At 36.3% G+C, this 13,142-nt stretch overlaps 1 protein-coding gene across 2 annotated transcripts; it reads left to right on the forward strand.

Annotated features, from left to right (window-relative positions):
* Positions 1–7,228: 7,228 nt before the first annotated feature.
* ERMN (ermin) lies at positions 7,229–11,877 on the forward strand. Of its 2 annotated transcripts, none has more exons than XM_035006646.1 (3): positions 7,229–7,537; positions 8,194–8,286; positions 11,360–11,877. In XM_035006646.1, the coding sequence occupies exons 1-3, from the start codon at positions 7,297–7,299 to the stop codon at positions 11,875–11,877; spliced, it is 852 nt and encodes a 283-aa protein (XP_034862537.1). In that variant the 5' UTR covers positions 7,229–7,296. The 2 variants fall into 2 exon arrangements, with proteins under 2 accessions (XP_034862537.1, XP_034862538.1); XM_035006647.1 differs by having other exon boundaries at positions 8,254–8,286.
* The last annotated feature ends 1,265 nt before the right edge of the window (positions 11,878–13,142 follow it).

Consider the following 13,142-nt stretch of genomic DNA (forward strand, 5'->3'; position numbering starts at 1 on the left):
GCTCTGGAGAGTATAGGACCCCTTGTTAATATACTATTACTGTCAGAAGCAGGAAACACAATGTGCTTTCATAACACACAAGAGACAGAAACCTAGACATAATGACAAGATAGAAGAATCCTCCCCAAAAGAAAGATCAAGAAGAAATCACAGCCAGGGATTTGCTCAAAACAGATATAAGCAATATATCTGAACAATAATTTAAAACAACAGTCATAAGAATACTAGCTGGGCTTGAAAGAGCCATAGAAGACACCAGAGAAACCCTGGCTACAGAGATAAAAGACCTAAAAACTAGCCAGGCCAAAATAAAAAATGCTATAACTGAGATGCAAAACTGACTGGATGTAATCACAATGAGAATGGGAGAAGCAGAGGATTGAATAGGTGATATAGAAGATAGAATTATGAAAAATAATGAAGCTGAAAAGAAGACATAAAGGAAACTATTAAATATGAATATATATATATATATATATATATATATATATATATATATATATGAATCAGTGATTCCACAAAATGCAATAATATCTATATCATAGGACTCCCAGAAGAAGAGGAGTGGGAAAAAGGGGTGGAAGGTTTATTTGAACAAATTATAGCTGAGCATTTCTCTAATATGGGGAAGGAAACAAACATTTAAGTTCAAGAGACACAGAGAACTCCCCTCAAAATAATAATAATAATAATAATAAAAAACAGGTTAACACCAAGACATATCATAGTGAAATTTGCAAAATACAAAGATAAAGAGAATTCTGACAACAGCTAGGGACAAAAGGTCCTTAACCTACAAGGGTAGACACATAAGGTTAGAAGCAAACCTGTCCACAAAAACTTGACCGACCAGAAAGCAGTGACATGATATACTCAACTTGCTAAATGGGAAAAATATGCAGCCAAGAATACTTTATCCAGCAAGGCTGTCATTCAGAATAGAGAGATAGAGTTTCCAAGACAAGCAAAAACTAAAGGAGTTCATGAACACTAAACCAGCTCTGAAAGAAGTACTAAAGGGGACTCTTTGAGTGGGAAAGAGAGACCAAAAGCAACAAAGACTAGAAAGGAACAGAGACAATCTACAAGACTAGTGACTTTCCAGGTAATACTCTGGCACTAAATTCATATCTTTCAATAATTACTCTGAATGTAAATGGACTAAGTGTTCAAATAGAAAGACATAGGGTATCAGAATGTGTAAACACACACACATACACACACACACAGCAAAACCCATCGATATGCTGCTTACAAGAGACTTATTTTAGACCCAAAGACACCTCCAGAATGAAAGTGAGGGTGTGGAGAACCATCTATCATGCTAATGGATATCAAAGAAAGCTGGAGTAGTCATCCTTATATCAGACAAACTAGATTTTAAACCAAAGACTGTAATAAGAAATGAAGAAGGGCAGTATATCATAATAAAAGGGTCTATCCAACAAGAAGATGTAACAATTATAAATATTTATGCCCCCAACTTGGGAGCACCCAAACATATAAATCAATTAATAACAGACTTAAAGAAACTGATTGATAATAATACAATAATAGGAGGGGACTTTAACACCCCATGCACAGCAAAGGACAGATCATCTAAGCAGAAGATCAACAAGGAAACAATGGCCTTGAATGACAAACTGGACCAGATGGACTTAACAGATACATTCAGAGCATTTCAACCTAAAGCAGCAGAATACGCATTCTTTTTGAGTGCACATGGAACATTCTCCAGAATAGATTACATACTGGGCCACCAATCAGGCTTTAACCAGTACAAAAAGATGGAGATCATACCATGCATATTTTCAGACCACAGTGCTATGAAACTTGAAGTCAAGCACAAGAAAAAATGTGGAAAGATTACAAATATATGGAGGCTAAAGAACATCTTACTAAAAAATTAATGGGTTAACCAGGAAATTAAGAAATTAAAAATACATAGAAGCAAATGAAAATGAAAACACAATGGTCCATACTCTTTGGGAAGCAGCAAAGACAATCCTAATTGGGAAGTATATAGCAACACAGGCCTACCTCAAGAAGCAAAAAAAAGTCTCAAATACACAACCTAAACTCCTAAAGAAGCTGGAAAAAGACCAGTAAATAAAGCCTAAAATCAACAGAAGAAGGGAGAGAATTAAGATTAGAGTAGAAATAAATGATACCAAAATTTAAAAAAAAAACAGTAGAACAGATCAATGAAACTAGGAGATTGTTCTTGGAAAGAATTAACAAAATTGATAAACCCTTAGCCACACTTATCAAAAAGAAAAGTGAAAAGACCCAAATAAATAAACTCTTGAATGAACGAGGAGAGATCACAACCAACACTGCAGAAATATGATTATAAGAGACTATTATGAGCAATTATGTGCCAACAAACTGGGCAATCTGGAAGAAATGGATAAATTCCCAAAAAACATATAAGCTACCAAAATTTAAGCAGGAAGAAATAGAAAATTTGAACAGTGTCATCACCAGGAAAGAAACTGAATCAGTATTCAAAAATCTCCTAACAAAGAATCCAAGGGCAGGATGGCCTCCCAGGGGAAATTCTACCAAACATCTAAAGAAGAATTAATACCTATTCTTCTGAAACTGTTCCAAGAAATAGAAATGGAAGGAAAACTTCCAAACTCATTCTATGATGGCTGCATTACCTTGATTCCCAAACCAGATAAAAAATCCCACTAAAAAGGAGGATTACAGACCAATATCCTTGGTGAACATGGATGCAAAATATTCTCAACAAGATACTAGCTAATCAAATCCAACAGCACATTAAAAGGATTATTTACCATGATCAAGTGGGACTTATTCCTGGGCTTCAGGGGTGGTTCGATATCAACAAATCAATCAACATGATACACCAAATTAATAAAAGAAAGGATAAGAACCATATGGTCCTCTCAATAGGTGCAAAAAAAGCATTTGGCAAAATACAGCATCTTTCTTGATAAATACCCTCAAGAATGTAGAGATAGAGGAAACATACCTCAACATCATAAAGGTCATATATGAAAGACCCACAGCTAATATCCTCCTCAATGGGGAAAAACTGAGAGCTTTTCCTCTAAGAAAGGGGACAGGGATGTTTACTCTCACCACTGTTCTTCAACATAGTACTGGAAGTCCTAGTCTCAGCAATCAGACAAGAAGAAGGAATAAAAGGCATTCAAATTTGCAAGGAGGAGGTCAGGCTTTCACTATTTGCAGACAGCATGATACTCTATATAGAATACCTGAAAGACTACCCCCCAAAATTGCCAGAACTGATACATGAATTCAGCAAAGTCACAGGATATAAAATTAATGTACAGAAATCTCTTGCATTTCTATATACCAATAATGAAGCAGCAGAAAGAGAAATCAAGGGATTGATCCCATTTACAATTGCACCAAGAAAACATAAGATGCCTGGAAATAAACCTAACCAAAGAGGTAAAAGATCTGTATGTTGATAACTATAGAACATTTATGAAGGAAATTGAAGATGACACAAAGAAATGGAAAAGCATTCCATGCTCATGGATTGGAAGAAAAAATATTGTTAAAATGTCTATACTACTCAAAGCAATCTACACATTCAATGCAATTCAGATAAAAAAAAAAAAACACCAGCATTTTTCACAAAACTAAACAAACAATCCTAAAATTTGTATGGAACCAGAAAAGACCCTGAATAGCCAAAATAATGTTGAAAAACAGAAGCAAAGCTAGAAGCATCATTCCCAGACTTCAAGCTGTATTACAAAGTTGTAATAATCAAGACAGTATGGTACTGGCACAAAAACAGACACATAGATCAATGGAACATAATAGAGAACCCAGAAATGGACCCTCAACTCTATGGCCAACTGATCTTTGACAAAGCAGGAAAGACTTTTGGAAAAAGACAGTCTGAACAAATGGTGTTGAGAAAACTGGACAACAACATGCAAATGAATGGAATTGGACTGCTTTCCTCCAACACACACACAAATAAATTCAAAGTACAGATACGAATACAAAAATAAATTCAAAATGGATGAAAGACCTAAATGTAAGACCAGAAACCATCAAAATCCTAGAAGAGAAAACAGGAAGCAACCTCTTCGACCTCAGCTACAATGACTTCTTACTAGACACGTCTCTGGAGACAAGGAAAACAAAAGCAAAAATGAACTATTGGGACTTCATCAAGATACAAATCTTCTGGACAGCTAAGAGAACAATCAACAAAACTAAAAGGCAACAGACAGAATGGGAGAAGGTATTTGCAAATGACATATCTGATGAAGGGCTAGTATCCAAAATCTATAAAGAACTTACCAAACTCAACTCCCCAAAAATAATCCAGTTAAGAAATGGGAAGAAGGGCGCCTGGGTGACTCAGTTGGTTAAGCGACTGCCTTCGGCTCAGGTCATGATCCCAGGGTCCTGGGATTGAGTCCCACATCGGGCTCCCAGCTCAGCGGGGAGCCTGCTTCTCCCTCTGACCCTCTCCTCTCTCATGCTGTTTCTCTCTCGCTCGCTCTCTAATAAATAAATAAATAAAATCTTAAAAAAAAAAAAGAAATGGGAAGAAGACATGAACAGACATTTCTCCAAAGAAGACATTCAAATGGCTAATAAACACATGAGAAAATACTCAGCATCACTCATCATCAAGGAAATAAGAATCAAAACCACAATGAGATACCACTTCACAACTGTCAGAATGGCTAAAATTAACAACTCAGGAAACCACAGACCCTGGTGAGGATGCAGAGAAAGGGGAACATTTTGCACTGTTGGTGGGAATGTAAACTGGTGCAACCACTCTGGAGAATAGTATGGAGGTTCCTCAAAAGAACTACCCTTTGATGCAGCAATTGCACTACTAGGTATTTATCCAAAGGATGAAAAAATGCTGATTCAAAGGGGCACATGCATCACCCTGATGTTTATAGCAGCATTATCAACAATAGCCAAATTATGGAGACAACCCAAGTGTCCATAGACTGATGAATGGATAAGGAAGATGTGGTATATATATATATATATAATGGAATATTATGGAATATATAATCCAATGTATAATAACAGAATATTACTCAGTGACCAAAAAGAATGAAGTCTTGCCATTTTCAACAACATGGATGGAACTAGAGTGTATTATGCTAAGCGAAATAAGTCAGTCAGAGAAAGACAAAACTATATGATTTCACTCATATGTGGAATTTAAGAAACAAAACAGATGAACATAGTGGAAGGGAAGGAAAAATAAAATAAGATAGAAGCAGGGAGGCAAACCATAAGAGGCTTAACTACATAGAACAAACTGAGGGTTGCTGGAAGGAACGGGGGTGAGGGATGGGCTAAATGGGTGATGATATTAAGGAGGGCACTTGTGATGAGCACTGGGTGTTATAGGCAAGTGATGAATCACTAAATTCTACTTCTGAAACCAATACTACACTATATGTTAAGTAACTTGAATTTAAATAAAATAAACTGATTTCTTAACTCCGTGATCACTGTGATAGTCTAAAAAATTAATACAGCAATTCTTATTTTTAAAAGCATTTGGCTACATTAAACTACCCCTTTTCTGCTCCTGTTTGTCAGAACATCTCGTATGGTTTTAATCTAGATTTATCTAGATTTAATCTAGATAACCAATCATTAGAAAATGCTGATCTACTTTACAAAGAATCATACCTTTTTATTATAATCTATTCTCAAACTGACACTTTTATTTTTCAGTTGTATTTGATGTTATTACTCTACCTGTCTCCTTTAAGTCTTGAAGGAATTTTTTCCAGTTTTTAAATTATTGGAGTACCATGAGTCAAATTTTCATATGGAAAAGAACCTAAACTTTAAAGAAGCTGGTTTTCATGTTGTTTCTAACAGAAAACCAATTAGTGAATTATTCACTGCCATGAAAATTTTTTTGTACATCTTTTGTGAATGTGTATCTGAATTCATATTTTCAATATCACAAGGAAAATAATATGTGAATTTTTAATGTATTTCCATTGAAACTTAATGAGTTTTTGTTGTGTCATAAAATAAATTCTTTTTTTTTTTTTAAGATTTTATTTATTTGACAGAGAGAGACACAGCGAGAGAGGGAACACAAGCAGGGGGAGTGGGAAAGGGACAAGCAGGCTTCCTGTGGAGCAGGGAGCCTGATGAGGGGCTCGATCCCAGGACCTTGGGATCATGACCTGAGCTGAAGGCAGATGCTTAACGGCTGAGCCACCCAGGCGCCCAATAAAATAAATTCTTAAATTAAAAAAATGAAAATATAAAAAATAAAAAGGTAAGGTTGGTAAGTAGCAGATGTTTTCCATAACTATCTGTTTCCCCCAAGGGCAGGCTATGTTGGTGCTATATGATTTTACCAGCATCATGCAATATCAATAGGGAATATTGAGAATAAATCTGATTGGGGAAAGGGAAAACTCCATGGAGGAAATTATATTAAGGGTTTAAAAGATAGTACGGGCTTCAATAAACATAAATAAACTAGAGGATAAGAAGCTATGGACCAGATGAATTATTCTAAAATGTAAAATTTTTGGTATTAGCAAGATGGTAGAATTTTTTTGTTTGTTTTTTCTTAGGTCTTTCCTCTGGGCTCCTGAAACACACCATGGAATCTGCTGTCAGAACCACTTACAATAAAGTTGTCCTATTTACAGGTTTTTGATAAGCTGTTTTTATTCTTTAATGAATAAGAAACGATGCCATTATCCCTACAAAATAGCTGAGGTTTGACTTGAACAAAATCTGTTTGGAAATGTTAAGCTGGTTACACAGAACTAATATGCCTCAAGGTGGTCATTCTCTCTGGATTAAAGCTGTGGAACAATTGTGGCTCCTGTTACAAGGAAAATGACAAAGGGCCTTTATGAAAAGGGACAAAAATCTCTGTTCCCAGGGGGGCACTGACAAGCTGAAAGTCCCCCTCTACATGCCAACACAAAAGCCTGATTGCCTCAGATTGTTTGTTTATGTAAATCAAAAGGCTGCCATTAGTTCACCAAGTGAGGCTGCCCAGCGACAAAGAAGGTGGTGATTGGCTGGATGCTTGCTCCTGGGCTGGTGGCAAATCTGACAAATCCTACTGCTTTTGTTCTAAGCTCTATCTGGACACCTTTAGGAAAAGAGTTTGTTAATGTGTACTGAGGCAAATACTTTGTATTCTCAGAGTAGGAGGTGGAACTATAGAACTTGAAGGGGAGAGAACGCATCTATCAAGGATCTTTTCCTTCAGTTTCCCCAAAGCTCTCTCTGCGTTCTCGGACTCAACTGTACATCATGACAGATGTTCCAGGGACACTCAGTCAGGCTGAGTGCAATGGGGATACACCACCTGAAAATGGTCAACAACCAATCACTAAAACAAATGAGGGATCCAGTGATGTGGATGGTACCTCACCATACTACAGGGTAAAACCCCATCTTGAAGACCTACCCACAGAAGGAAATCAGGAGAAAAGTGAAAAATTACAAGGGAATATGGTAGTTAACTGGTCCACTGATGAGAAGATTCTAAAAGGTAAAACATTTTCCTTTCTCTTTGATTTGTTTGATTTAATTTGTGAACTCACTTCGTGATTCTTTTGATAAACTGTTATGACGGGAATGTGCTGTCCATCCTCCCACCCATGTCCCTGCCCAAATGTGGCTTCTTATTCTACTGGGGCTAGATAGCTAAGGACCAAACCTCTGCGTCAGGTCAAATCCAGGCTTATTTATTTGATAGCTTTATGACCCTGGACAACTTCCCTAGCCCCCTGAAGCCTTAGCTTTCTCGGTTAGCAGAAGACAGAAATATAAGTACTGACATTTGTAGGGTTGTTGTGAGGATTACTAAGTGTTGGTTAAATGTTAACTACTGTTATTTATTATTATTATGGACAGCCCCATTATTATTTAAGCAAAGGAAATTCAGCACTTCAAGTTTTCCTTCTGAAATATACCTGAACATGTCTGAATTCATGGTTCTATAACATACAGATGGAAAAGGAGAGGTTATCCTTATGTTTATAAGTAGGAACCAATAAGAAATGAGTTGGGACAGTGAAATAGTTACTTTTAGTGATCACATTGCAAATCAAATTGATCTACCTAGCTAGAGTCTAAATTGATAATTTATTTAAACTTGAGCTGCTTAAATATTATAGTATTAATCTTGTGGGTTTTTTCCCCCAGAAAAACCAGAAGAGAATCTTTTTCTTGTTCATAAGGCTATCACAGATCTTTCTCTCCAAGAAACAAGTGTTGATGAAATGACATTCAGAGAAGGTGAGAGGAACTTCCATTTTGTACACAGACATTGTCTGACTGAATATGGATGGGAGTTTTTGCATGGGATGTTTTGTGAATGTGAATGTGATGTCAAAAAAGCAATCCAGGCAATGCTTTCAAAAACTCAAAGCTGCTATAGGCAGATAAGGGAGTAGTCCTGATTATCTGTGGGTTTCACCTTAAAAAGTATTCCAGAAACATCAAGACTGCGACTGCATGAATTGGTATAACTGATTGGCATGCCCTCACCTGACAAAATGATTATCAGTCTCTTAATAAGTTAGTCCACTAAATAAATTCTTTTGTAAGATTTATTTAGTGTCTCTAAATCTGTGTCAGGCACCTTGTGAAATGTGAATGTTTTACCTAAAATCCTACTATTGACATACATTTTAAAGTAATATTATAAATTTATTTGATCTATAGAAAAGTTCTAGGCCTCTATGTCAGCAGAAAATGGTTATCTAATTCTTGTTAAAGAAATCTCCCAGGTGATGAAGCTAATTTTAATTGTGTTCTTTCAGAAAATAAGAGAATAAGAAATACATTGATTTTTAAGTGACTTATATTTCAAATAAACTCAAGAGACTAAGAAGAACAAAATCTTTTAGATTTTACCTCTAAGAAGATACCTATGTTGAAGCAATTTCTAAATCAAGTGCAGGATAAACACATATTAATTGATCACTCATTTCCTCTTTTGCAACCATAAACATCTTATCTCAAAATTGAAGTCGGTTCGTTAGACCTTGAGCAATTTAGCTTAGTTAGGACCTTAATAGGCAAAAATGGAAGAGATTATTATTTTCTAAATATTAGAACATCACATAAAATAGTAGATGCCAAGGAAGACAGGGATGTAATTGGCAGTTTCTTGGGTTTGTCCACTTTGCTTGGACATCTCCCAGACTATCTGCTGTCCCTATGTAGTGGTGGAACAACCACTATTGTAATAAATGTAGTAAAGAACAACCATTATTAAACTTTTACAGGTAATTTATAAAACTTAAGCTTTAAGCCCCATGAAATGAACTAAATAACTTCTCTGCCCTAATCTTTCTGTTTCCAGTGTAGCAAGTTCTCACAGGCAGTGCATCTAGAGAACTTTTCAAAAAAATTTTTTAAATTTATATATTTATTTGGGAGAGAGAGAGAGCACACAGGCAATGGAGAAGGGCAGAGGGAGAGGGGGAGAGAGTCTCAAGCAGACTCTGAGCTGAGCATGGAGTCTGACTTGGGGCTCGATCTCACAACCCCAAGATCACGACCTGAGCTGAAACCAGGAGACTGACACTTCACAAACTGCATCACCCAGGTGCCCCAAGACCCTTTCAGATATCTGATCAGGAAGTCCACTGGAGACAACAGTTTGCTAGGATCTTTCATTTTATCAAATAGAGAATCAAAGCAGTCTGGATTTTTTAAGTAGATGGTGTCAGGGTGAATTTTTCCCTGAATGAATCCTTTTGTGTTTGGTGGAACATATGTTTTTCCTGTAAGGCACATGTTGGTGTCTTCAGTTTTCACAATGACAAACAGCTATAAAGTCTCCAAAGAGAATACTCCTGGGTTGAAAAATAGCAAGATGCTAAAAATATTGAGGAAAAACTATAATTTAAATTCAAGAAGTAATTTCATGCATGACAGCTCCATGCCTGAGTCATGGTGTGAGCAAAAAATCAGTTTCTTTGGTTCTTATGGAAAAGAAGACAGTAAAAGAAAGCTTAAGATTATAGCAAACATGCTAATGTATATTTATTTATAATGTAAAGAACATTGACTGGGCACCAACAACCTGATAGGAACTGTGTACAACCAGTTAGGAATGATAATCCATCTTCACTTCTATCTCTTTTTGTAAGTTTACAATCTGATTCCTGTAGTTGGGAAAACAAAAAAATGAAACGAGCATGAAAAATCTTGACTGGTAATGGACTTGTAAAAATTTCTCAGTGAAAGTAGAAAGCTGTGGCGGGGAAAGGCAAAGAGGAACATTGCCTCTCACTTTATTTAAAGACTCTTATGGTGTTGAAAGGGAATAGTGAACGGAAGCCTGACAAAGCACACAATCTATACAGTATTTTAAAGTCACGCATAGACTGAAGCTTCTCACAGAAGTCCCTTTAGAGGCGAACGCCCAGAGAACAACCTCCACTCTAATTCTTTTGACCATGCTCAATAAATATTGTTAAGGATATGCTGATGTGATCTGTTTGAAAAGTGAAATTTGACATTAATTAAGCCTTGTAAAAGTCACTATATGGTACCAAACAACTTAATTAGTTAATTAGTTGTTATGAGGGATATGTCTAACATGACAGGCTAACCTAGCACTATATAGAGGTGACCACAACAAGATTTTTAAAGCTTGGCTCTCTAGAAATCAATGGCAGATCTTAGATGACATTGTGTGTGCTTTGGTGGGCTTGGTGTCACTGTTAGCCCAGCATATGACTCCTGACCATCCATGGCTCCCTGCTCCTCCTTCCATAGCAGGAACTTTAGCACAACTCTGAGAAGCATGGTGGCAAGTACTGAATGTGCTATTCTGAGCATGCCCAGATGTGGGAAGTCATTGTTTTTACAACTGGAAGAAAGCCTTTTTTCTCCTGTGAGATATTTTTCTAATTTTCCTTGGGGAATATGTGTGTGTGTATGTGTCTGTATAAGAGATAGGTCCAAATATTTTATTTTCTATGTTCACATTTCCAGTCACTACAGGCTAGACAGGATTTTAAAAGTCTGTCTCAGGAACACCAGTCTCACTAGATACAACAGTCACAACAAAAAAATGTTTCATGGTCAAATGAAGTTGAGTTGTCGACTTCTTAGAGATTCACAATATTCATTGGCATTTTAAAGACTTGCATAAATTCTGAAGCTTACTTAGCTGTGTTTAATGCAGTATTTTCCAAACTAATCTGATAGTACAACCCATTTTATTGTGTAAAACGTATTATTAACCCACAGAATAATATCCTGTAAAGCACGTGTGGGGAAATGATTATCCAGAAACATAGTATAAAGAATAAGAGCTCGGTATTTCAATTACCAATTGATTTTGCTACAGGACATCAATGGGAGAAGATTCCTTTGAGCATCAGTAGCCAGGAAATAAGTAGACAAAAGGAAAGGATTGCTGAACAACCTCTAGAAGAGAAGGAAGAGGAGGATGGGAAGAACAAAGCTCACCAGGCAACTGAAATGGAATGGTTGGGATTTCGGAAACCTAGCCAAGTTGATGTGTTGCATTCTAAACATGAGGAGGAGCAAGAGGTTTGGGATGAAGAAATTAATAATGATGATGATGATTGCAATGATGATGAAGATGAAGTTCGAGTAATAGAATTTAAGAAAAAAAATGAAGAGGGTTCTCAATTAAAAGAGGAAGTTGATGCAAACGAGGACTCCCCACTGAGCAGCCCCAGTTCCCAACCTGTGACACCTGAGGAGCAGCCAACCTTCGGGAAGAAGAGTGATATCTCTAGAAATGCTTATTCAAGATACAATACAATATCCTATCGGAAAATCAGGAAGGGGAACACCAAGCAGAGAATTGATGAATTCGAGTCTATGATGCACTTATAAACTAAATGGAACTGAGAAATTCTCCTGCCCACTAAAGCAAAAGCTAATTCTATTTTCCTGAGATGATCTTTGCATGTCTTATTTGAGTCATCCTCTTTAAAGATGTGAAAGCTTAATCTCTGTTTCACTGTAGAATAATATGGAAATAATCCTAGACAAAATTCAGTCTGGTAACCTCAAGTCAAAAAGCTTTAGATTCATTCGTGGGCATTTGCTTTTTAAAATTTCACTAATACAGACTTGTGTGATAAGCACTAAACAGCAAACAGCAAGCACCCCTGAAGAATCTGGCATGATTTGGCTTTAAAAGTAGCAACACTGAGAAATACAGTCATCAGATGAAAGAGGACTATGAGAAATGACCTGTATCTCTTTTGGTGTCTTTCTTCCTACACACTGAGGGTGCTAGAAAGTCTGGTATTAAACTTCTCTTTCTTTTAAACATGTTTTTATAGACACTGGCAATAAGCTGTCCAAAATGTTTTTGCCTTTTCTATTATCTTCGAATAAGATTTTAAGTGGTTTTCTTTAGCCTCTAGAGTGAAAAGTCTGTATAGGCTTTCTTCCTAGGTGTTACCATTCACTGAATTTTCTCACTAGAGGGGCCAAGCAATTGTCAGTCAGGAAAATTCTGACTAAATGTTGGCTTTATGCACTCAAGATGAATAAAACTCACTGTGAGGTTGATACAGGGAGGGGCTAGAAAATTGGTGGGCAATAGACTAAAGAGTCAGATAGTTTATTTCTGTAACTGAAAATAAAATCTCGTCTCGCACAGTTAAAGTCATTAAAAGTGAAAATGACAGCTTTAGCACAATTTTAAGAAAATACCCCTCTCTATTACCACACTTTCTCTTATTAACAGTATCTCAGAATAATTTTCTTTCCTTAGAAACCCAAGACAACTCTAGTCATAACTGTACTAGTTACTATGATAATGGAAATAATTATCTTAGGATATTTTCAAAGTAGAGTGTGAGCATGTATTTTTAGTGAGAAAGCTCTGATAGTTGCTGGGAATATGTAATTTACTGGACCTCAGCCCAAATCAAGATGCTTAAATTGTGCCTATGGAGCTTCACTCAAGCCAGTGTGTCAAATAATGTATTGAATATTTATGAAAAGGGAGAATCTATATTTATATTCTTAGGTAGTTTCTTAATTTTTCATTTCAGGCTTCCATATATATCACCCTGAACTTTCTGTCACCACAGATAAAGATATTTTTGGCTCTGCAAATAAAAAGACAATTCCTTATTGTCTGA

Source organism: Mirounga leonina, unplaced genomic scaffold, assembly GCF_011800145.1.
Source record: "Mirounga leonina isolate KUSES-001 unplaced genomic scaffold, KU_Mleo_1.0 Mir_151, whole genome shotgun sequence".
Lineage (NCBI taxonomy): Eukaryota > Metazoa > Chordata > Mammalia > Carnivora > Phocidae > Mirounga > Mirounga leonina.

Coding starts and splice junctions, on each gene's coding strand:
- ERMN (XM_035006646.1), top strand. CDS start 7,297: ATGACAGATGTTCCAGGGACACTCAGTCAGGCTGAGTGCAATGGGGAT. Junction 7,538..8,193: donor TGATGAGAAGATTCTAAAAG/GTAAAACATTTT, acceptor TTTTTCCCCCAG/AAAAACCAGAAGAGAATCTT. Junction 8,287..11,359: donor TGAAATGACATTCAGAGAAG/GTGAGAGGAACT, acceptor ATTTTGCTACAG/GACATCAATGGGAGAAGATT.